General features: G+C 45.8%; 9 protein-coding genes across 9 annotated transcripts; 3 read left to right on the top strand and 6 right to left on the bottom strand.

Moving 5' to 3' along the window:
• Nucleotides 1-783: 783 nt before the first annotated feature.
• EYB26_002833 (uncharacterized protein) lies at nucleotides 784-7,331 on the top strand (the record flags this gene model as incomplete). The annotated part of the gene is made up of 7 exons (XM_054262138.1): nucleotides 784-1,073; nucleotides 1,131-1,413; nucleotides 1,466-2,092; nucleotides 2,142-3,089; nucleotides 3,159-3,368; nucleotides 3,424-7,224; nucleotides 7,281-7,331. The coding sequence occupies 7 exons, from the start codon at nucleotides 784-786 to the stop codon at nucleotides 7,329-7,331; spliced, it is 6,210 nt and encodes a 2,069-aa protein (XP_054118113.1).
• A 447-nt stretch (nucleotides 7,332-7,778) lies between these two features.
• EYB26_002832 (uncharacterized protein) lies at nucleotides 7,779-8,482 on the top strand (the record flags this gene model as incomplete). Its single annotated transcript, XM_054262137.1, has 4 exons — nucleotides 7,779-7,781; nucleotides 7,866-7,923; nucleotides 8,192-8,401; nucleotides 8,457-8,482. The coding sequence occupies 4 exons, from the start codon at nucleotides 7,779-7,781 to the stop codon at nucleotides 8,480-8,482; spliced, it is 297 nt and encodes a 98-aa protein (XP_054118112.1).
• A 443-nt stretch (nucleotides 8,483-8,925) lies between these two features.
• EYB26_002831 (uncharacterized protein) lies at nucleotides 8,926-9,849 on the bottom strand (the record flags this gene model as incomplete). The annotated part of the gene is made up of 2 exons (XM_054262136.1): nucleotides 8,926-9,444; nucleotides 9,508-9,849. The coding sequence occupies 2 exons, from the start codon at nucleotides 9,847-9,849 to the stop codon at nucleotides 8,926-8,928; spliced, it is 861 nt and encodes a 286-aa protein (XP_054118111.1).
• A 427-nt stretch (nucleotides 9,850-10,276) lies between these two features.
• On the bottom strand, nucleotides 10,277-12,110 carry EYB26_002830 (uncharacterized protein; the record flags this gene model as incomplete). Its single annotated transcript, XM_054262135.1, has 5 exons — nucleotides 10,277-10,445; nucleotides 10,499-11,182; nucleotides 11,234-11,335; nucleotides 11,390-11,508; nucleotides 12,105-12,110. The coding sequence occupies 5 exons, from the start codon at nucleotides 12,108-12,110 to the stop codon at nucleotides 10,277-10,279; spliced, it is 1,080 nt and encodes a 359-aa protein (XP_054118110.1).
• A 1,066-nt stretch (nucleotides 12,111-13,176) lies between these two features.
• On the bottom strand, nucleotides 13,177-14,614 carry EYB26_002829 (uncharacterized protein; the record flags this gene model as incomplete). The annotated part of the gene is made up of 3 exons (XM_054262134.1): nucleotides 13,177-13,372; nucleotides 13,445-14,101; nucleotides 14,160-14,614. The coding sequence occupies 3 exons, from the start codon at nucleotides 14,612-14,614 to the stop codon at nucleotides 13,177-13,179; spliced, it is 1,308 nt and encodes a 435-aa protein (XP_054118109.1).
• Nucleotides 14,615-15,269: 655 nt separating this feature from the next.
• EYB26_002828 (uncharacterized protein) lies at nucleotides 15,270-16,134 on the bottom strand (the record flags this gene model as incomplete). The annotated part of the gene is made up of 4 exons (XM_054262133.1): nucleotides 15,270-15,494; nucleotides 15,551-15,678; nucleotides 15,746-15,847; nucleotides 15,924-16,134. 4 exons carry the CDS (start codon nucleotides 16,132-16,134, stop codon nucleotides 15,270-15,272), a joined length of 666 nt encoding a protein of 221 aa, XP_054118108.1.
• Nucleotides 16,135-18,618: 2,484 nt separating this feature from the next.
• EYB26_002827 (uncharacterized protein) lies at nucleotides 18,619-19,356 on the bottom strand (the record flags this gene model as incomplete). Its single annotated transcript, XM_054262132.1, has 1 exon — nucleotides 18,619-19,356. The coding sequence occupies one exon, from the start codon at nucleotides 19,354-19,356 to the stop codon at nucleotides 18,619-18,621; it is 738 nt and encodes a 245-aa protein (XP_054118107.1).
• A 474-nt stretch (nucleotides 19,357-19,830) lies between these two features.
• Nucleotides 19,831-20,912, top strand: EYB26_002826 (uncharacterized protein; the record flags this gene model as incomplete). The annotated part of the gene is made up of 5 exons (XM_054262131.1): nucleotides 19,831-20,047; nucleotides 20,107-20,262; nucleotides 20,338-20,453; nucleotides 20,550-20,634; nucleotides 20,698-20,912. 5 exons carry the CDS (start codon nucleotides 19,831-19,833, stop codon nucleotides 20,910-20,912), a joined length of 789 nt encoding a protein of 262 aa, XP_054118106.1.
• Nucleotides 20,913-22,648: 1,736 nt separating this feature from the next.
• Nucleotides 22,649-23,486, bottom strand: EYB26_002825 (uncharacterized protein; the record flags this gene model as incomplete). Its single annotated transcript, XM_054262130.1, has 2 exons — nucleotides 22,649-22,661; nucleotides 22,723-23,486. The coding sequence occupies 2 exons, from the start codon at nucleotides 23,484-23,486 to the stop codon at nucleotides 22,649-22,651; spliced, it is 777 nt and encodes a 258-aa protein (XP_054118105.1).
• Between the last annotated feature and the right edge of the window lie 960 nt (nucleotides 23,487-24,446).

Below are 24,446 nucleotides of genomic sequence, written 5' to 3'. Positions count from 1 at the left end.
AGAAATATCTGCTATCAACAGCAACGTGTGATGTTTCAGGCATGCCATTGTCCCGTATTCTCACCTTAAAAAGCCCTATCCAATTGAGCCGGTGGTTCTGAAAACCCCGGTGAGTCTCCCTGGATAACACTCAGCTGGCTGCAAAGTTGAAGGAACGACAGCAGACGAACGTGGCACAGTACGAAGCTTGGCCATGAATCAACTTCCTTGTACTCCGTGCAAGCTGACGTGTGAATTGACTCGCAGTCTCGTACTAGCTAATGCAGGCCAGTCCTAGGGCTTATTGTGGAAACCCTAATGGTAGTTTGTATACGTGGTGTCTGACATCCTAGCGCCGTACCGTATTAATGTTTTGCAAATTCAACTCAGTGTATCGGTCGTAATTACAATCGTATCCGCCACGCTAGTATTTTTGCTGTATTACGCTGGTATTGTTTAGCTCCTCGTATGTTCCTGCATGCTATAGTAACGTAGTATACATATGTACATCTATAATCTCGTCCACGAGACACTATACAGCGGGATATGCCCATTTCTAGTTCAGCTCGTTAATTGAAGGCTTTGATAGGCAGGAAAAGGTGAAGCACCTTATCGCTTGAGGATGATAGCTGGTTATTTCTCTCACTAGCTCGCTTCGAAGCTTGTGGGACCTGCCTGCATCCTCATCATATGCTCGTAAGCTAGAAAGAAGCTTAGAGAACACGTGCAAACGGGGTCTTAAAATGCCTTCATGCCCACGTTATCCTCCAAAGAATACCTCTGCAGCCTTCAAGGTGCTCAGTCATGTCAACCCAACATTTTCTCCTCTTCGGAGACCAGACGGTTGATCTGGTCCCCTCATTACATCGTCTCCTTTCCATCTCACAATCCTCCCAGACTGTCCGCAGATTCCTGCAGAGCACCTTGGACGTAGTCCAGACTAACATCTCCGCATTAGGCTCTGATGAGAGGGTTAGGATTGGTCACTTCGGCAGTTTCGAAGACCTTCTACAGAGATATTCAGGCACAGAGGATACTATCGGTGTTATACACACGGTAGTAATATGTGCCTGCCGATTAGCAGAGCTCATATTGTACGGTATTCCCGGTTGACCCATTCTCATAAATGAAATCCACTAACCGGCAAACAGACTCGTTGAAAATGACCCTTCACTACTTGGATCCTCCTCCAAGGTCACGGCTTTGGGTCTCTGCACCGGCCTTCTTCCAGCTGCCGCCCTAGCCGGATCACAAAATATTACAGAATTAATCGTAATTGGTACCGAAACAATTGCTGTTTGTTTCCGGTTAGCCCTGGAGCTATACCGTCGAACAAGAAGGATTGAGGAGACTCCAGGGCATTGGGCGCACACCGTCCTTGGAGTTCCTGCCCGAGAGATGGATGTCATTCTTAAAGAGTTTCATGCCTCTATGGTTAGTTGTATTCGAACATACGCTGAGTAAGATAGATGTTAACAACACGCAGAACGTACCGACCCATCGACAAGTCTTTATTGGTGTTGAGGACGAAAGCTGGCTTACTCTATTTGGACCACCTCCAGAATTGGCCCAACTCTTTTCGTACTCCACCAAGATCGAGTCTGCACCGAAGCTACAGCTGGCAGCATATGGAGCGGTCCATTCACCCCACCTACCTATCCCCGATATGGACGCCGTTGTTGGCAACTCCCCTATTCTGAGTAGATCTATCACATCCCAAGTCCAAGTTCTCTGCACAACCACTGGTATACCCTATTCCGCAACCACACTCCGAGACTTGTATCTTTCCGTATGTCGAGAAATTGTTCATAGCCGGCTCAAAATTGGAACCGTCCTGAGGGCTGCTGCTCAAGGGCTGCAAACTAGCAGTCCAGTTCTTCTGAACGTGATTGGCTTGACGCAGGCAACCCCAATCGTGAAGCGGGTACTTGATAGCCACAGATTGTCAGTGACGCTGCATGATAAGCCGGTTGGGCTTTCAGAGCAGTCAGAAGATCTTCGAGATGGCTCCAACACCATCGCCATCGTCGGTATGGCTGGTCGCTTCCCCGGAAGCGAAAATCTAGAAGAGTTCTGGAAGTCATTAATGGACGGCCTTGACGCTCATCAAGAGGTACGTTCACCATCTTCCAACCCGTCTTCCGTAACCTAACATACTACAGATCCCTAGTGACCGGTTCGATATTGAGGCGTATTATGACCCTTCGGGTCGTTCCAAAAACTCCTTGTCGACCCGATACGGATGCTTCCTGCGCAACCCCGGTGATTTTGATCACCGACTATTCAATGTTTCCCCTCGGGAGGCGGAACAGATGAGCCCCTTGCAACGACTTCTTCTGATGTCAAGTTACGAGGCATTGGAAATGTCGGGGTACACATCAAATGGAACAATATCGACACAAAGCCAACGTATCGCCACTTACTTTGGTCAGGCTGCAGATGACTGGAAAGATGGCAGCCGCATCGCCGGCATTGACCTCTACTATGTTCCCGGCCTCCAGCGAGGCTTCACGCCAGGACGCCTCAACTACCATTACAAGTGGGAAGGTGCTTCTTACTCGGTCGACTCAGCTTGCGCTTCTAGCGCATCCGCGATCGGGCTTGCCTGTTCTGCTCTTCTAACTCGGGAATGTGACACTGCACTGGCAGGTGGAGTGAACAGCATTACCTCTCCTGAACCATATTCAGGCCTCTCAAAAGGAAGCTTCCTATCCCCAACAGGAGGATGCAAGACGTTCCAAGATGGCGCTGATGGTTACTGCCGTGGAGAAGCAGTCGGTGTGCTTGTCTTGAAAAGATTGGAAGATGCGATCCATGATAATGACAACGTCCTCGCTGTCATCCGAGGCTCTGGACGGAATCACTCGGCCCTAGCCTCATCCATCACGCATCCTCACGCTGAGACACAGGTTAGGCTCTACCACGATGTCCTGCAAAAAGCGGGAGTGCAAGCGGAGGAGGTTGGATTTGTCGAGATGCACGGAACAGGCACACAGGCGGGAGACGCTGTGGAGATGTCTTCAGTGTTGGAGGTCTTTGGGCGGAATCGTACAAAGACCAATCCGTTGATTGTCGGTGCTGTCAAGGCAAATGTTGGACATACTGAAGCTGTGAGTATACCTGTTATTCCCTGTACATCAGATGTGTTATCTTCATATACTAAAACGATCTGCTTCCAGGCTGCCGGTGCTGTTTCCATGATCAAAGCCATCATGGCTCTACAAAAAGGGATAATCCCGCCTCAACCAGGGGTCCCATTCAAGATTAATCACAACTACCCTCCGTTGAAAGAGTTGAACGTTAGGATTGCAGACGATAAGATCAACTTCCACAAACCGTCTGGAGGGAACGGCAAGAGGAAGGTTATGATCAACAACTTCGATGCAGCGGTAAGTTTCTCTTTGTTATCAAGGGTATGTTCTGATATCTGATTCTCAATTACAGGGAGGTAACTCCTGTTTCATTATCGAGGAAGCACCGCAAGCGAAGCCAAAACAGAAGGACCCACGCAGCCACCACACAGTCACGGTATCTGCTCGTACTTCGCTATCTCTGAAAAAGAACAAGGAAGCTTTGCTTGAGTACCTTACATGTCATGCGGAAACCAGCCTTGCGGACCTAGCGTACTCAACGACTGCCCGGCGAATCCATGAAGAGCTTCGTGTGGCATATTCTGGAGACAGCATAGAGTCCATAGTCCAGCAGCTTCGTGGAGACCTGTCAAATGCTGCTTCTTCTGCTACCGCCGCACCACGAGGCCCTCAAAAGAAAAGCCTCGTTTGGGTGTTTAGCGGTCAAGGATCACAGTACCCGGGTATGGGCTCAGAGCTTTTCCACTCCAACGCCACCTTCCGCAATAGCATTCGCTCCATGCAGCGCATGTGTGATGCTCAGGGTTTGCCCTCGTTTGAGGAACTCATTTCCAACAAAGATGTTGATGTTGCACAAAAGACAACTATCCAGGTACAACTTGCTGTTGTTGCCATTGAGCTTGCGTTGGCCGATCTTTGGCGGTCTTGGGGAGTCAAGCCAGATGTTGTCATCGGTCACAGTTTGGGCGAATACGCTGCTCTATGCGTTTCGGGAGTTCTTTCTGTTAACGATGCCCTTTACTTGGTCGGTCAACGAGCACTTCTTATCCAAAACAGATGCTCTGAGAACACATATGCCATGCTTGCAGTTGTGGCACCTGCTCAGGCACTGGAGGAATACCTCCGACGTCCTGAATATCAATCTTGCTGTATTTCATGTTTTAACTCTCCATCAGCTACTGTCGTGAGCGGTCCGGTTTCTAACCTTCAAAACCTTGAGAAGGCGATACGCGCAGCGGGCTCCATCTGTACACTTGTTCGTGTGCCATACGGTTTCCATTCACCACAGATGGATTCCATTCTTGAGGACTTCGAGCACCTGTCACATAGTGTACGCTTCCAGACTCCCAAGATACCCATTGTTTCTACAGTGACTGGTTCAATTGTTTGTGACAGCGGTTCTATCACACCACGCTATCTTGCACGACACGCCCGTGAGCCGGTGGAATTCAACAAAGCTCTCGCTGCATGTCGCGTCGAAGGCGTGGCTGATGCACACACCATTTGGCTTGAACTTGGTCCGGATTCTGTCTGCGGGTCGATGGTTAAGGCTACGTTGGGCGCGATGAATGTCTACGGATCAATCAAGTCCAAGGAGCCAAATTGGAAAACAATTTCTGTCACTGTCGCGGCTTTGTACACGGCTGGTTCCAGTCTCAACTGGTGCGATTTCCATCACGAGTACACCAAATCACTGACGCTATTAGATCTTCCAAAGTATGCGTTCGATACAAAGAATTTCTGGCGCATCTACAAGGAAGATCCAGTTAGCCAGGCTGAAAACGTCGTGACGAAGGCAACGACTATGAGGCACATATCGAGCTCGCTCCACACCGTCAAAGAACAGGTGATAACCACAGACAAAATAAGTATTGTGTTTGAGACTTCGCTGGCAGATCAGGATTTGTACGAGGCCATTCGTGGCCATCTTGTTGATGAGTTGCCACTGTGCCCCAGTGGTATCTTCTGTGATATAGCACTCACTGCGGCAAAGTATGTCCATTCTAAGGTCCACAAGAACGAAGCAAGCCAGAAGAATCTAGTGATCAACAACCTAGAGTTAAACCACCCCGTTGTTGTCGCCTCTAGCGACTCCCAACAAACGTTGCGGATCTCTGCGGATCGTGAAGCGAGAACTGGACATCAAGTAAAGATCACCTTCCATTTGCAGGATGGATCATCAACTCAAGAGATTGGAGGCTGTCAAGTCAATACATATACACCGCAAGAATGGGAGAACGATTGGTCAAATACATCCTTTTTCGTCAAGTCTCGCATGAGCTCCTTGGTTGAATCCGTCAAGGCAGGTCGCGGTGACCATCTGCGTCGTTCAGTCATATACAAACTGTTCGCAAGCTTAGTCAAGTATGACCAGAAATACCAGGCCATTGAAGAAATGTTCTGGGACGAGCAGTCAAACGATGCCGTGGCGAACATCAGCCTGAAGCCGTACAATGGACGCGGAGCGTTTGAGTACTTGCCGTACTGGACAGATCCCTTGGTCCATCTTGCTGGCTTCGTGTTGAATGTTGATTTAACCAGCACTAGTGATGATGTCTGGCTATCGAGCGGAGTAGCGCGAATGCAAGTACATGAAGAACTCTCCGCTGAAACACCGTATGTCTCTTATGTGCGATCTCACACACCTGACGAGCATGGCATGGCCATCGGCGATGTGTACGTGTTTGATCAGAACCGGCTGGTGGGATTCTGCAGTCTTGTATTCCAGAGAATGCCACGGATTGTACTGCACCGTTTACTACACAAGCATGAGCCACGAGCCCCGACAAAGGCTTCAGGCTCGACACAAGCAGTCTTTGTACAGAAGGTTCAGAAATCAGTTACCGACAAGCATGAGCTACCGGCTACGATGTCTCAGTCTACCCCAGTTTCAATCGAAAACAACCTTGCTAATCGGCTGATAGCAATCATTGCCGAAGAGACAGGGGCCGATATGGTTGATATGGTTCCGGCTGCCGACTTCGCATCAATGGGCGTCGATTCATTAATGGGTATTACCATCATTGACCGTGTCCAAAAAGAACTAGACGTTCAGTTAGAGGCTAGCTTTTTCCAGGAGAACCTGACTGTCGCAGATGCGCAGAGAGCACTTGGCTATGATGAAACGGACTCGGAGAATGACCAAACACCCAATGCAGACAGTGACGGCAGTACGCCGAATGGAACCTTGACACCAATCTCGCCGCCCGAATCAGATATCGAAGAGATACTAGTGGCTCCTAATAAACTCCTTTCTGAGGCGATACAAATCGCGACAGAAGCACCCCCTGCAGAAGTCATCACTGCGCCTGCGGGAGTCGAGATTACTCCCCCGTCGACGGGGACGTCGACGGAATACAAGTCTAACGTGGTGCTTATACATGGTCGCAAAAAATCCGGCAAGACTCCCCTCTTCCTGATCACGGATGGTGCTGGTTCCGCCACTGCGTACATTCACCTCCCCCGATTTGCGTCGGGCATGCCGCTATACGCCGTCGAATCGCCTTTCGTCCGTTGTCCGCTCGAGTACAATTTCTCTGTTGAGGAGACAGCCAAGATGTATATTGCCGCCATCAAAAAAGTTCAACCTGAGGGACCATATATGCTCGGTGGGTGGTCCGCTGGTGGTGCCCATGCCTTCGAAGTCAGTCGCCAGCTCCTCGAAGCTGGTGACAAGATCCAGCGACTCATCATCATCGACATGAAAATACCAAAGCCCATGCCAGAGGGTCTCGAAGTGACCATGGACTTCCTTGACAAAGTCGGACTTACCACGGGCATAAACAGAGCAGGCCCTGCTTTGGCAGGCATGTCCGAGCGTCTAAAGCAACATCTAGCAAGCACTATCAAGTCTTTAATGGTCTATACAGCCCGGGAAATGGACCCATCACGCCGCCCAGAAAAGTCGTACATTATCTGGGCAGAGTATGGTCTTGCAGAGATCATTGGCGACGCTGCCTTCAAGGACGTGGCCGACATGATGGGCCTGAAGGAGGACGTTGAAGGAAACCCGATGGAAGACGACACGGGTCTTGCCTCGTGGTTTTATTCCAAAAGAGACAGCTTTGGTCCTAATGGGTGGGATAAGCTATTGGGAAATGTTGTGTGTCGTTCGATGAAGGCTGATCATTTCTCGATGGTCACTCCTCCTGCTGTAAGTCTTCAAGTCCCTATATAAGGAGTATTTTACTCATCACTAACGCGTTCTAGGCCGGTGATCTCGGAAGACTGCTACAGGAGGCAGTCAATGGCGGAAATTGAACCTCGAATTAGATATGTGTGTATTGGTAGATAGTTTCATGGCGTTCTATATGATGTTCCTGGCCGTGTTAGACCATTTAATGATATCAGTGTAAGCTTATATATATTACGTATGACTTGACGTCCTTCGAAGACGCTGGAAGCGCTCATTGATTGGCTTAATATCTCATGAGTATGTGGGCTGAACTCGTAGTGATTTGCGATTCGTAATTACCGTGTAGTAGTTATGGTACAAAAGCTGTCGAAGAGCGAATCAACGTTGTAAATTCAAAAAAGACTGCGGGAGCCGAGAGGTGCCTATGTGGGCCTCAGTCACGTGCCGCGTCGCTTAGGGCATTGGGCCGGCTTAGTCATCCCCCACTCAAATTTCGCACTGCAATTAATAGTTCCAACCATCTCCGACTTTCTACTTTGTCCCGTGAAGACCTTCATCGACAATCATACAAAATGGTGCGTTTTTAATGTCATACCATCGATGACTACGATATTACGCTATGCAGAACGCTCTTGACTAATTTATTTGCGATTCAACAGGCTCCAGCAGCATCCGCCGGTGGCAAGAAGCAGAAGAAGAAGTGGTCCAAGGGCAAGGGTATGTGATTGATTTCTGTTGCGTACAGGTTGTGTGTGTGTGTGTGTGTGTGTTTCGAGATTCGAGAGTCGTCGGATTGCACGATGTATTCGAATGGGGGTATCGCGATGGGCGGAACGAGTCGATGAAATGGCAAAAATGGAGGAATCACAGTCATTCGAAAAAAAGCAAACGACAGAATCTCGAGTCTCGATGCATGCGCCCTGAAACTGCAACAAAATAAGAAATTAGAGGAATATATGAAACTGATTCATTTTTTTGCGTACAGTCAAGGACAAGGCCCAGCACGCCGTCGTCCTCGACAAGACCACCTCCGAGAAGCTCTACAAGGATGTCCAGTCCTACCGCCTCATCACTGTCGCTACCCTCGTCGACCGTTTGAAGATCAACGGCAGCTTGGCCCGCAGGGCCCTTGCTGACCTCGAAGAGAAGGGTCAGATCAAGAAGGTTGTTGGACACAGCAGCTTGAACATCTACAGTACGCTCTCCTCTCCTATGCGTATTCCTGGTCCATAAGCTAACAATTGTTTCAGCCCGCGCCGTCACCGCCGAGGAGTAAATTAGTCAATTTTCCTTGATGTCTTTTTACGGTTACGGTTTCCTTTGTTTGCGGTTAAAATACAAATTCAACGGGTGTTTTTGTTTGAATCAGTGATGACTTGATTGAACGTCACAACAAATGTGTATTATTTTCGCTTTATGCGGAAATCCACCGTGATCCGGGGTGGGCATGAAATCGGTCAGGGCAGTTCCAGACGAACTAAAAATGTTTGGACGTGTCATTTAAATAGAGATCTCGAGAATCAAAACTTCTAGGACTCGATCATTATTTTTTTTTTATCTCAAAATGCCGCTAGATTGGAATGTTGCTATTGAGCTCGTAATTAGTACACGTATGATCGATCATACACAAAACAAATAAACGCCTAACATGCATGCGCCGTATGATTTTGCTCTCATCTCCAAAACACTTCCACTCACCCAAACAAACAATTGCAGAGCTTACAACTGCTTATTCAACTCACTACGCTTCGGCCTATTCTTCTGCGCACCCTCACACAACTTCCTTTCCTCCCTCTGCTCTTCTTCCTCTTGACCCGGTTCCGGCACCACCTTCCCAACAGCAAAATATTTCTGATGGCCCGAATAAAACTTAACCCAATGATCAACCTGCGCCCTCACCTTCTCCATCGCCTCCTGCACTTCCCGCTCATGCCTAGCCTTCTTCTCCGCCGCTGTCAAGGTCTTCTCTCGATGCGACTCATCTGCATCCTCAACAGGGATATACATCTCCTCGACACCGGTCATGTCCCCCGTAAGATCCTCCTGGAAGCAGCCCGTCACAAATGCGCGTGTAGCATCCCGGCCGACGAAGAAGTGGTATCCACCGCCGGGGCCGTAGACACCGGGGTTCGCGGAGACGTCGATTATTGTGCCGTTGAGAGCGAGGTAGATGGGCAGGGATGGGTCGGTTCCGTCGTAGAGCGCGAGTTGGGATGGGGTTAGGATTACTGGTCCTTGCTACAACTCGCACACGTGAGTAAAAGTTGATAAGTAGAATGGGGAGAGTGATGTTGGACAAACCAAATATTGTTTGATACCATTATACCGCATCCACCAGGGCCTCTGCCGTTCAAAACCCCAGATATAACTCTCCCCCGAAGTCACATAGTAACTCAATCCAACCGTCAAAACGACGAGCGTGACAATGACTCGTAGGACATCGAGTAACGAAATGCAAAAGTTTTCGTCGTCGTCGTCGATTTTTACGGTATATTTCTTGTTGTCACGCTCGATACGGTGGCGTTCTCGTTGTTGTTCGGTGGTGCGTGTGATTTCGACCTCTTCGTCGGTGTCGACTTCAACGACTCGGGGAGTTGTTTTATCGTCGGCTTGGCCGCGGCGATTGCGGAGATTTGGTGGCATTCTTGTGGTCGCAATATAATTGACTCAGTCAAGTTTGTAGTTTGTAGTTTGTGCTTGTTGTTTGGTGTTCTGGTGAGGATCAAATTTGAAAATGGCTAGCTAGCTACCACGGATTAGATGTCAACAAGGTTCCGCCCCCCCCAGATTTCCGTCAACATTCCATGTCTGCACAGAAATGGATGATTAGCTATTTCAATGTTGTATGCTATATTAAATAACTTGTTCGGCATTCATTTTATTTCTGTGAGTTACAAAAGATAACACCATGGCTTCAAGATCTTAGCTCTTTCAACGCTGCTTAGGGTACGTAGTAATACATAACAGTAGTACAACAGTGCAGGGCCATTATCAACATATATGTCTGTCTCCAACTTCATCTTTTTTATTGCATACCACTGGCCATTGCTTTGGGTGTCATCGTATCACATCACTGCTCCTCCCGAACCTCTTCTATGGCATTTATATCCTCCGGTTGTTCCCATGGTCGGGAAAACACTTCGTTAAGAGCCTCTTGGAAAACACGACAGTTCATATCAATGAGCCCTTTCTTCTCGTTGGCATCGGGGTTCCGGATTACTGAGACTAGGCAAAGATACCTTGGAAGATGTCAGCGACACTGCAGGGACAAAAGGATGAACCGGATACCTACTTGTTCATCTCCATCAAATGAATCATACTACGATCTTGAAGGATGACATGAGACTCGGCCTCGCGCATCTGCTCGCCTTTGGCTTTGCGATCGGCATGCTCCCACGAATATAGTTCAGATATATCGACGATAACGTCAATATAGTCGGAGCACATCTCATAACACGACATATCGACCGGACGAGTGTCGGACGCAATATAGATCTTGCTCAACACATCGAACAGATAACATTTGTCGAATCCACAGTTGTTAGCAAGAATGTTGATCAAGTTTTCGAGTGTGGATAGTTGTGGAATAAGCTTCTGAATCACTTTACTAAAGGCCTCAAACACAGAGTAGTCGTAGATAGATGTGAGGTAGTAATGTACAGGTGCATTCTCGTAGCCTGCATCGCTAAGTTCGTCGGATATGCGCTGCACAATGTCCTGAAAGACTTCCGTCCGGAACTCATCTGCAAGTGCGTCGACCTTGTGGATGAAAACTTCAATGTTGATGTTTGGGTAATATTGTAGAACGATCAAAATAGTACGGTTGAGTCGCACCACTGACTCTAGATAGTCGTCTTGTGCGTCAATAACCCATACTAGGGCACCGATTGAGCCGAAGATACTTTCCAAGTCAAAGGAAGGGTCGAGCAATTCCAGCTGACCGGGGAAATCCCAGACCTGAAAGTCCATAAATGAACTAGAAACAATTAGTCACTTGAATATCCGTCATTGGCGTGATTCAACTCACTGAATTGAATCTTTCTGAATTCGAGTCGTGGATTCAAGAAATAACGTTTCGTTAGGGGGCATCTTATGGAACACGACGCTCGAGATGGATGATTTTCCGCTCCTGCTCATTGATTAGAGTCTACATCAAGCCTATTTGCCCCGAATTTGAACATACCGTCGCAACCCCATCAGCAAAAGTCGAGGCTTGCTATCCCGGAACTTGTTGTCATTCGGATTCGGCACCAAGCCTGGCCTGATTTGAGCCTGATTGGCTTGCTTTGCTCGCTGTATATCCTGTAGAATATTTTCCAAGCTTAGCTGAGCACGTGTCTTGATTTGCGCTGGTTGCCCATGCAACATTGAACTATCTGAAAAGATGAATCTGTCTTGCCCTGGAGGAACTTTGGGCAACTTTCTGGGGACAGGGATGGCCGAGTATTCCTTCCACATGATTGCAACAAGGGTGATGACGAAGGGAAAAATTGAGGTAAATTTGCAACTGGTAATTATGGCAAATGATCATGGGCTTTTGTTTGGGGCCATCATTGTGACTCAACAATAGATGTGATGTAGCACGCCCTCGGTCTCAGACAATGCCGGACATTAGAGGACCCAACAGAAGGAAAGATGAGCATGATGATGTGAACAATTGAAGACCTCGGAGCAGCTCCCGTTTCTTTTCTCAGATCAGGAAAGCTTTCCTTGTAATTGCAGAGATCTCGTGGTTCAATATCAAATCCACGAAAACAAGAAACTTTCCATGGGAGCAAAATAATTGGTAAAATAGAAAAATCAAGAATCAGAGTGTAGATGAAGGAGTGGCAAAAGAGGGCTTGCTAGTAGAAAATTGGAGAATTTCGCACAAGCAATAGAAATAAGCGGTCACTTACAGTCATGTTGATTCGTTATTTTCTCGGTCTCTCAGTCGAAAATAGAGTAGTAGAGAACCACTATTAATCCCTCCCTTCCAGTCACCCGAATCGACAGGGTGCAGGGATCAGGACATGCTAAAGGGCAAAAATCAGTAAAGATGCAATGACCATTGGCTGGTTGATGGGTTGATATCAAGGAAAGGATCGAAATACCGACAACAAATCGAATGCCGTTCGCGAATATCAAATCAGTGTATCACTGGATGATAACGTCGATATCGCAGCTTTGGAAGGAAAATCAAATGATCAAGCGCACCGAATATACTATTCGCTATTGCCCCGATGACTGTCCTATCAGCAGGTCTAATCAACGGAAATACGGTGCCGTGAGATCTGATTCGAAATCCAATTGATTAACTCTTGATTTTGCTGCCGAACAAGGCTTCTCCCTGTTGGCCGAACAAATTGACCAGGATCTTGACAAGTCCGGCTGGTCAGTGTTTCGGAAAATTCGGACAAAAATGGCGGCTTAATACGATTGACCAGCCGCACTGTTGACTCTTGATGGGAGTTGAGTACGATTTAATCAATGGTCCCGTTTTGGTGTTGATCGGAGACCTAGTAATCCGGAGCCAATTGCGGGTGTCCGTTGATGATCATTACTTTGTCGCAGAGTAAGTGATCCGAGTCGGATTTGCTTTCAACATAGAAGAAGAAGTTGACTCGGCGTTGTGAATGAGATGAGAGTGAGGTTGACATGAGTTGAAAGAGTAAAGTCAAGCAGGGAAGGAAGATGTGGGGACTGAAATTGCTGCGTATCGCGCTAATCAATCAACTGCCCCGGCGGAATAGTCTACTGTGTAGTACTACCTAGTGCCGCAACCTACATGATCCTTCCATTCCAGCATCTTTATTTTCTACAAAAAAGATAATTGTGTTGGAGTTGATGGTTATTCGATACGTCTCAACAATTGTCTTTTCTTGCAAGTCTATACGCACGGAAAAGAAAAGAATAGCCCACAACGGGAGTCGAAACCACGATGCATCCCGGCAGCGATTCAGGTTAGTCGAGGGGTTAGTGGCTCCCCAGCTAAGCCGTTTCTTCGACAATCCATGCATTGCCCGCCTCGTCAACTCCATCCCTGAGCGCCCACTCAATAGACTCAAATATTCTGCTCTGAAAGACACTGGCTGATCGAAGTTCGTAAGCTATATGTGGATGGGGCAGTTGATATACTCCAAAATGATGTGGCATCCCGGGGAATACATGGACCTTGGTTTGGACTCTTAAGGATTCTTCGTTAGTTTATATAGTTTGTACGCCTAGGTTGTGGTCAGGGGAGATCCAAAACACATACCCAACCTTCTCCAACCTGGTGGAATAGAGAAGTGCATCATCTCGTAGCGGATCACCGCCCGCCGTGATGATGGCTGTCCTTGGTAGGCTGCTCAAGATCTTGTCGTTGGCCAGGGCCGGATTGATGACTGGATCGGCGATGTTTTCAGCTTCCAGAAGAGATGATAGCCACTTGAGTCTCTCCGCAGATAGGCCAAGAGCACCTGCACACTGGACTAGTGAAGTCCTGCTCTTCTCGACAAACTGATCATAAGGAAATGCGTTGGGCTGAATCAACCATGGAACCATGAGAACCTGCCCTTTGATTCGAACCGCGCGGTTTTTTCTGTGTCTGGCAGTGGCAGCTGATGTTGAGAACTGCTGCACCACATAGGCAGCCAGATTCGCACCGGACGAGATGCCACCGATGACAATGTTGCCGACATCACCGCCGTAAGTACCGGCGTTATCAAGAAGCCATTTGATCGCATCCGAGGCATCATGATGCGGGGTTGGATATTTGACTTGATGGATATGGCGCGAACTAATATGCACGACCATTATATTGAGCTTCGTTGCGATTGAGGCACATACAGAGCGTTCAGTGTCGATAGATCCATGCAGAAAACCGCCTCCATGGAAGTAGACGTAGATTGGCCGCCCTTTCGTACTGTTTAAACTTTTTTGCGGGTCTCAGAATGCCAGTAATCACAGTAACTCGGTGGACTATGACTTACAGAGCAGGCGTGACATTAGGGATATATATCCTCAACGGAATAGTCGAACCATGGCGAGTCTCGACCATAACATCTTGACTCGAATACTTTCCCTCCAAGCCGTGCGCTTTCAATATAACCAGATCATGCGCTGCTCTGGCATTGTTTCCAGCAATATGCATCTCAGTGAGAGATTCTCCTTCAGGTGGCCTGATCCATGGCTGGTCTATGATGGGATGCGCAGATACATAAGACGTCCATTCTGGGGCCGGCTCGCCGTACTGTGAAAAGTCCATACTTTGATAGATCGTTTTGTTATCACCCCAGGCAAAATTTGTGGTGAAATCGAGAATTGGGTGGTTTCTCGGTGTCGAAATAGCAGGGGAAAATGAGGAAGTAGCTGGTCCGTACCAAGGAGGGGTTGTTTGTTTATATTGGAGAAATGAAAAGAGCAGAAGTGCCCACTGGAACTGCATAGATGCGAGGTCAAAGGAAGCTCGTTGCTAGCGACCGACCATATATTGTTTGGCCCTAGAACACGCTAAACTACACCAGGCAGGGACCTGGTCAATGGTTATTTTTTTTTTTCTAGATTGAGACTATGAATAAATACTAGACGGGGATTATATGCATAATAATATATAAATGGCGTGTTCGCCGGGCTTCAATCAAAAATTCCCTGGTTTTAGAGTCTCGTGTCCAAACCACAACACTAAGCCCTCTTATCCATGTATATGCTTAAGGACCGCCTCATAATCCATAGAACATCTCTCATTTCGGAGATTTCTGTTTGGCTGTTCCAGTCGGGAGAACACTTCTCATACACTCGGATTTCTCCCTCGGTAATTTCAGTTGTGCGTGTATAAATTGGTAGCCCTAATTGAGGACTCGTTTTATGCAACGATAATCACCAAGTAACAAATATAAGTAAATAAATACATACAACAGCAGCAATAAACTGCAATCAAAGGTTGGCAAAAAGCGCCCGTCAGGCGCTATAATATCTAATCCCCCTTTCACACCTCGTTTGAATCCAGTAATGAGTCACCAGCCAAGTCTTGTATAGTTATCTCAAACGTACTACGCCAACTAGCTAGAAAATTCTACTGTCAAGTAGAGAGACCTCCTAGCTTACTGAAGTTCATCCAAAAACTCCGTATACGCATGCTTGGTAGTCCAGGCTTTAAGAGCCTCAAAGTCTCGGCACTCGTGAACTCTGCTCATACCACCGATTGTTGGGTCTGCCGAGCACTGTATCTCTTGTCGGAGAGTGTCGAGGCAATGTGTAATATGGGTCCAGGGATCTTTTTGCTCCCGTCCGCTATGGTACTGGTAGATGCTTGTGCGGATGACGGTCTTTGTACCTATGTCAGCTTCATACTCCATTTTATGGATATATTCGACAAACTTACCAAGCAGTGAAGTTGGTGGAAAGCTGCTACAGTATAGATAGCTAATCCATCCGAGGCGTTTCCTTGAGGAACGGGGAGATTGTGCTTAGCAGCCCATTCATGCTCTACCTTGATCGCTCCCAAGCCGGCTATACAAAGATGGTCAGACTTTGACAACGCAAGGTGAAATACATGAAAAGATTGTAAATTGCTTACGTGGGAACATATCGGCCCAAAGCTTGTTTTGCTCTTTGAGAGGGGCATCGACGTATGGCGTAGTGAATCTGTATGGAACCCGTAGAAGGCGTCCGTTGATAGCTACAGAGGGGTAATAAGGTCGCCAGTCATTAATAAGCCTTCTCAGAAAGAAAAAGAAGGGTCTTGCAGTACTTACGTTGTTCTTCTTGGTGTGCTTGTTTCTGGAGATTATAAACACCAAACCAGACAACATTGGTCACCACAATGGTCATTATGAACCCAATCCAAATGAGTTTCTCCCATCGTTTGTCTCCTGAGCTCCTGACATAGTTGCGAAGCAGACCGGTGTCTTCCTCTACCTCATCAGCGGACCGGTCGACAGGCTGGTATTCAGTCTTTGCCGACATTTTGATGTATATCAGGACTGTCTCCTTCCGCAAGGTTGGATTAGATGAAGTTTGAATGTAAGTGTAAACGAGTGAAAGCGGACAAAATTAAGAAGCTTAGTCGGGATGGGAAATTTGTTCAAAGGATGGATACATAGATCACGTAAATCATTCAGCCCCGGATCGGACGGTGCAAATTTGATTTCGTGACAAGCATATGACAATTACCGATACTACTTTGCTTTGATGTTAGATTATTGTCTACATGCTATGCTGCGCTTGAGAGGCAAAAGTGTGACTGAAGATAAGGACTGGAATCCGTCTGCAAGCTGACAGACAGCGTGATGTTGTACTGCATCTCATTAATGAGAACAAATTAAGGATTTCGGTAAGTTTAGTCAATCTCACTGAAAGCCAAGGTCTGCTGATCTGTTTTCTTACATTCTTAATGGTCCGTGGCAATTGTCTAGCTCTGAAGAAATCCTTATTTCAGCCACTGGCAGATTGTATGCAAGATTATTTGGAAGTGCTTACGGGCTCTCTCCCTTAGCCGCCTCATCATGCATGAGACTGTTCCGCACCAATGAAGCTATACCCACTTGGACGGACGACCTTCAGCCAATACTTTGACCAATTAGTTATTTTTTTCTTCGGATGAGAGAGATACCTAACACTTCTAGCTTATCCTGTGTCGAGAATTATTGTCAGTAAACGCCCAACTTGGTATCATCATGCATCACGGTGCCTTATTCAATCCCTTTTCAAGGACGGGCTTGAACAGTTTTAGTAAATGGGTCTTTTCATAGACACGAGTACCTTGTATGATTTTTAACATGACTGGAAATAAAGATTCATGCAGACAACTGGAGTGCTGTATTTTCAACGGAGAGTTACAGACCCCAGATTTGAATACTGAATGTAATGGCATGTCGTGAAATTTCCTGTACCTGAATAATTTTGAAAGACCTCCTAGTCGAGAAAATCTACATAGTCTATATAGAATTGACCTCAATCTATCGCACATACAATTTCCGTCCTCTACTAGCTCGTTGACGACCAACACAACTCCCAATCTCCAATTCCCTCCATCAATGGCAAAGATCCCTTCTATAATCGAGCAGTATCGCCCATCATTATATGTCTTGGCTTCCCAAGTGGTAGCTGCCACCCTAAATGCCGCGGCCAAGTTCATCGAAACAACGGATGAGGCGGTTCATCCTCATGATCTTGTATGTCCGGATGTTGATCACAACATTCGGATGTACAGTGTATCTACTTCTTTCTAGAACCCCTAATGACACCTCCAAGGTGCATATGCTACTTGGAACACACGATGTGCGATGGTTATTAGTTCTGCGTGCACTTGGGGGTATCTGTAGCGCCACGGGGTTTTTCTGTATGTACTCTTGATGTGAATTCAATTCTCATCCCTTAGTATATCAAATGTTTGTGCGACCATGCTAATACGACATGGATGTTTCTACATTAGTTTCCATGATATACTTGACCCTCAGTGAAGCTACAGCTTTGACTTTCCTCGGGCCATTGGGATCATTGATTCTAACACGGTATCTATCCTTCGCTACAGTCAAATGGACAGATTGTGTAGGTGCTCTGGGAGCACTACTCGGCGTTATGCTCATAGCGCAGCCTGAAGGCATATTCAATACCTCAACAACAGTATACAATGTCTCCGAAGATGCGCACGATCGTTTATATGGCTTAGGATTTGGCATTTTGGGGTTCTGCGGAGGTGTAGTAAGTATTGAAACCCCGCAACATTTTAATATAAGCAAAATATTCGAGTAAGAACCTGATGGGTATATCTCTACAGGTAGCACTTACATCAATCCGAAGAATTGGAACCCGAGCACATCCACTGACAAGCGTCAACATATTTGCATGGTGGCTTATGATTCTAAGTGGGATGGCCACTATCATAACCCAGGGCATAACATGGCCTAAGAGCCCGATTATATGGGGAGTCTTATTCTATATTGGCATTTGTGGGGTCTTGATGGTAGGTTGATTCTACTTACTTGTTTTTCGCCAATTCCTATTCAATTCTGACACAGGCCAAAATATTAGGAATTTCTCCTCACTATCGGAATATCAAAAGACTCATCCTCGGCTGCTACACTCATGATATACTCTTCAATCATCTGGACTCTAGTAATAGATCGCATCTTGTTTCAAGTGACATCAAATTCTTGGGCCCTACTGGGCGCTGCAACCATTATTGGTAGTCTGTTTCTTGTCACTATAGTTGGGAACCGTGGGACATCCAGTGATATTACCGCCTACTCAAGACTGGGTAGCACAGATGTTGAATGTCCTGAAATGGTGGCCTTAGATAGACATGAGAGTCCGTAGAAAAACAATCAAAGTATTCATAACTCCTTAGACGCGACGATTTAGAAGGCAGTATCTGATTAATGAAGCGCCAAATCCATATTCTATATACACTAAACCAAATATCTCATCACTGGCATTGCAAGCTGCCAATCATACCGAGCACGGCGGATAAATAATCTCCAAGTACGTTTCGATCTCATCGAGGTCAAGTTTAGGCCCAAACAACATTTGCTCAGTAAAAGTCTTCATACAGTGTTCTGTATGAGGTTCCGATACAGCTTCAGCATCCACCGGCCACCCATTCACCAACGCTCGAGTGAGCTTCTTGAACATGAACAGGCAATGGGTGATATGCCATCGTCTCTCAGTGTAGATGGTCTGATTGACTGATCCCAGGAAGTCGGGATCATAGGTGTGGAACTTGTCGCCTTCCGTAGCATGATACTTTGTGTAAAAGTCCCATTCGCCTAATGCGGTGAATTCGTCGACTAATTCGCGATCGATACATCGGGGTGGTAGCCATGCTGTGACGAGCATGTCAAATTCGCACCCTCGGGCTCGAGCTTCCTCGGGTGTCTTGCCACATGGTAGTGCTTCGAAATTTTGTGACCAGGACAAAGGACCCGATGGATATGTCTTGTTGTCCGCTGTTAGGACTTGGTAGTTAAGATTTGTAGGTGGGGGGACAAGTCTCTTCCAGAAGATGAGTAGGGCGAGGACGATGAGTATGTTTTCGAAGATTAGGATACATGGCCATATTAAGCGTCGACTCAAAGCTTGACGAGTTATTCTTGGTGCCGAGGAGATTTCCACGTCATGAAGTAAGGCTTCATTCACATCGTGATCTGTGTCGGCTTCTTTCGAAGGTTGAAGTTTGTCATATTTCATCGTATTGCTAAGGACCGATGAGATCTCTGCTACAACACAAGGTCTGGGATAAATCAACAACAAAAGGGAGTAATGATGATGGGCAAGACGCAACGCGCTCTCGACTGAGGAACATGATGGTAGAACCACTAAAGACACGACCCAGGTGATTTTTACAAGGATTATCCTACAATCAATGAATTAGGATTATGAGCACTTTCTCGATTTAGAATTTTGATAAAATACGGGAATCGTCGGAGGTTAGTGAGGCTTGTTACATCCCAGGATGTGAGCATGCAGCCCTCTTCCTGCACGCTTACTGTTTATCCCGTTTCGGCTAGTTAGGGCAAACAACGTAACCTTTTCGGAGATGTCCAAGACGTCCCCGCAAAGGGCTCCTAAGCTCGAGGAAAACTCCAAGATGATTTGTTTTTGGCACTTAATGCATGTTTTTCCTTTCTTGCTATTATGTTTGGTGCTCTGTACCGCACGAATATGAGGGAAGACGAAGATGACGAGAAGGAGAATTTGCTTGAACGGAGCAAGATATTGATGAAGCCATCATCAAACAGAAACCAGCAGATCTTACGCTTGCTTTTAGCTACTGGCATCATTTTAAATACCATATTCGGTATTGTTGGTCTTTTGACGTTTGCTTCGTTTATTCAATCGGACAAGTCATCCTATGAAAATGGATTTGACACGGATTTAGGTAGGTAGCAACAAAATGGAATACCTTCCATAATAACATTTATTGACACTATATTATAGAGCCTGCTAAAGACAGCATTGACCTGGTAGTCAAGACTTTCTCAGGTGGCGTCGACCTTGATGATGCCGGCAACTTCGTCATGGACGACGGGGGGCACGAGTTTATCGGTCCCCCAGGACCGGCAGTTGACGAAGCATGGGAGACTCTTCTGGGAGGCGAGTCTTTTTTCTTCCTCCCAATAATATTGGGGAAAGTAATCCAATTTATTAACCATTAATTCTACAAGTTAGGTTTGAATCTTGATTTCAGCGAAAATGAAGTCGTTCTGAAGGACTCAACCTTCCAGTGGCCGGAATCTGGCAACTACTTCACCGGGTTAGATGTATACCATTCACTCCATTGCCTAGTATGTACAAATCCAATATCTCTCTTTCCACATTCTGAGAACGAGAAAGGAACATATAGCCATAGAAAGCAGAAGCTTATACTGACGTCAAATTAGAACCGCCTTCGACAGGCAATCTACCCTGATTATTACACACACGTTTTCAATCATCCATCCGATCCATCGCGCGGAAATCACATAGGTTTGTCCTCTGTAAAGTTTTCCAGATATTCTAAGTCCTGTATTGACGACTTGAAAAATCTAGATCATTGCATTAATCATATTCGTCAAGCAATCCAGTGCCATGCAGACTTGACACCTATGGAATGGAAACTTGACGGGTCTAGGATTATCTTGAAAACGGATACTCCGCATACTTGCAGAAACTTTGATCAGATAAACGATTGGGCGTTGGCTAAACGTACGAAGTTTGAGGACATTTGGAGTTGGCGTAATGGTAGCCTTCAGATTGTGGATTAGAGGTAGAAATTTCTGAAGGGATTCAGTTTTCCACTGTGTATATAATATATGAACGCATTTAACATCAATTGTTTAATAAAATCCATGAATTGACTTCACTTAGGTATTTCATAATTTACTCAAGTTCTGAAATATGAGTTTGTGGCACTTCATTTGATTTTCGAGATCAGAAAATTCAAATTATATCGCACAATAGCTACGTAGGTTAGAACACCGAGACATCCCACTCTGATCACTCACAGTAACACTTTCAAAAGTACAAGCCAATAAGAAAAAGTTTCTCACATTGCCTTCATGATGAGTCTAGAAAGATTGACTCAATCAGAAGCCAAAACAATGTTGGAAGACTATTTAGGTCTACCCAACCCCAATCTATCATCATCTGCACACTTATAGCTCATCCTGCATGATAATATTACAACAAGTGTGGGACATTGTCAGTAAAATCACGAGCTAGGATTAGTTGCTCAGGTTACTATTGACGATGCTGCATGATATACACACCGGACGTAAGCATCGTTAGATTATGGTTACAATGCTTCCTCTGACATGGCTTATCTGCATGATGACTGAGCTGCGAGTTGGCAGGGCGGAGGGTAGAAATCTCTCAGGGAGTAAAAACTAGTTAGTCATTTAAACCAGAATGGTCATTAGCAGAAAGTCTGCACTCATTAATCTTTAGACATAAAAGCTACCTCATCGACAGTTCTTGATAAAGATTAGAATTGCTCTCAAAAAACTCAACATTCAAAGCTCAAACTTCTTTCATATCTCATTTACTTCTTACATTATCTATCCATTTCTTCGGAAAGCATACATATCAACGCAACAATGCAGTTCAAATACCTCTTCGCCGTTGTCTTTGCCACCTTGGCTGCTGCCTCTCCCATCGTTCCTGATGGATGCACAGTTGCAGAAGACGGCCCAGTTGCTCGCAGCCCAAGCTGGCTTAATGCTCGATCACCCAGGGTAAGTTTTCCAATCATTTCGTGGTGAAAGACAGAATACTAATATGATTCTTACTACTATATAGCCCCAAGGCGTGAGTCACCTTATTGTCAAACCTTGAAGATAACAGCATACAGCTATCACGAAGTATTGAGGGTGTACTAACTAAAATCTGATGCTTTCTAGCCATCTTGCCCTGTGGTCGGAATCTCCAACCCCGTAAGTGCCCAATTTTCTGCTTGTGATACTAGAATATACCTTTGATCTAACTGAAAATCCAAATAACAGGAGGATATTGAGGAATAAATATATCGAAATATACGAAAATCCCGACTTTGAGAACACAAGAAACCATGAAACGGACGTTGGTTAGGTTTTTCGGGTTGGGGTTAAGGCTAACGCCATGATACAACCACTGGGTTTTATCCTTTCAGAACATTGAAAGGTCAATATTATTTGTTATCTGTCATGCAAATTCCACAAGTTGGAATGTGTATAGAATTCTTGGCTTCCTTTTGTCTAAACACGTTATCTTCGGCCTTTGGTCGTCAGCATACAGTGCTGAGAATGAGCTGGTATATATGAACATAATGAATTTGAGTTATTGACAAGCTTCTCGTAAATGTTTCTCTAGGTTAAGTATTTATTTACATTGTATTCAAGTATGTATCTTAGTCTAAGCAGTAAAATTTTCACACGTCCATCAAGTCAAGTGAGTAGGACCTTCAAATGGCCGAAAACCCTTGCCATACCAACCTAGAATTCAGGTCCAAGTGCCGTCGATAAACTTATCGAAATTCACTACATGATTCAATTAGCCAAAATAAGATCGCGTCTTGGATTCATGTCAAGTTCAACTCACGTATCATCACTTTCCCCGTCGGAATGTTCACCTCTTGAGCTGTCCGAGTCGGATATATACGGCTGTGGCAAGAGGGAGACAAAACGACGTTTCATTCTTCTCAGGGAAAGCTGTGTTTCTTTATCCTCCGGAAGAATGCCTATACTAACGCCGAATTTATATAGATTCTGGACGTCTGTGATCATTTCGATTGCTTTGGAGCTGACGCGCGGAATAGAAGATTTCGTGGGAGGTCCCACCTGGCGACGAGAATCCATGGGGCCTTTGGATGACTTCCTAGTTCGTATAGGTGGTGGAGATGCCACCCAAGCGTTTCCATCGTTGTTTAATTCTGTTTCCATGAATGGGGGTGAAAGCGAATTTGTTGAAGGCTCATGTCTAGATATTGTTGTATCATGTAGAGAAGACACATGTTGTTGAGCCCCTGGACCTTTGGCTGACTGGAGCGCAAGACTGAGGTTTATATTAGAGTGGCCCGTCACTGGTGGTTGTGTGTTCACCGACGACATGTTTGTTTCTTGTAATGGTGATATTCCATATATGCTGGTGTAGGGCGAGTTTAGATCTTGATAGTCGATCATTGTCGCTTCGCTACCTCGATGACTTTCCTTTCCTGAATCCACGATAGGGTTCCAGAGGACATCCACTTCACGGGCCTGTAGATGAGTCTTTCGGAGTTCAGCATCTTCGCAATTAATATCAACCCATGGTGGAATTGTTGTCGAAGCATTAGGACTGTTCCAACTTTGCTCTAAAGGTAACATGAGTGGGTGAGATCGTGAATTGTCAAAAACATAATCTTTTGACTTTGATTTTTGTCTTTTCCCTGCAGACAGAGAGTGGCGGATTAGTATACTTTGTTCATTTTTATCATATTTCTGATTTACTAACTGTATCGTCGTTGAGATTCCCTATTTTGCCGCCGTCTTTTCTCGTCGGCTGGAATACCCGACATGATATAGGACGGTTTCGCTGTGTTGTGCTTCTTTAGATATATTGATAGTATAAATCCATTCTCTCAATGATTTCAAAGGCATTACTCTAGATTCTATAACACTCTAAACTACTATTTGAGATGTACAAGTTGGCCATGTACGTGAAAAGATCCACCAACCGCGGCATTGACTACTGGATTTGCTATATTGGGTATGTGAACTAACTACTTTTGAATCCTCTGCTTATCGAGGACCATACAGGGATCACTAATCAAGACATTATTTAGCACTAATATATCTTCGTATAACTAGAGAGTAGTCGCTCGTTAGTAATAAGCTTATCGATAACTTATGCAAATCTAGGATCTTTCTACTCCGCACTTAAAATCTGCACCATACCCTGATGTAAGCACTGGTTGATATACATGAACCGAATACGAATCTTGAAAATTGTTCCGAATTATCGTAATAGGCGCAGAAACGGACGATTTATGGTAAAGCTTAACTTTAGCTTCTAATTTGGCTACATCAAGTTGTTCGCTGGCAGGTGGCCCAAAGATGTACGTACTAGTTAGGGCTAATTTGTCGGGTGGTCTTTCCTGTCTGTGGCTTAACCAACTACAATGCACACAAGAGTCATTGTTGGTTTGATCAGAGCATCCACACAAAATTTGGGGGCGGTCTTTGGAATCCATGCAAAATATTTACCTGCATACTCGACTTCACTATGGCCTCATACCTATTCCGGGTTGTATTGTATATATTACCGGTGGCAATCCGGATTGATGC

This window comes from Talaromyces marneffei, chromosome 2 (genome assembly GCF_009556855.1).
Source record: "Talaromyces marneffei chromosome 2, complete sequence".
NCBI classification, from domain to species: domain Eukaryota; kingdom Fungi; phylum Ascomycota; class Eurotiomycetes; order Eurotiales; family Trichocomaceae; genus Talaromyces; species Talaromyces marneffei.
This window is presented reverse-complemented; position numbering and strand designations above follow the sequence as displayed.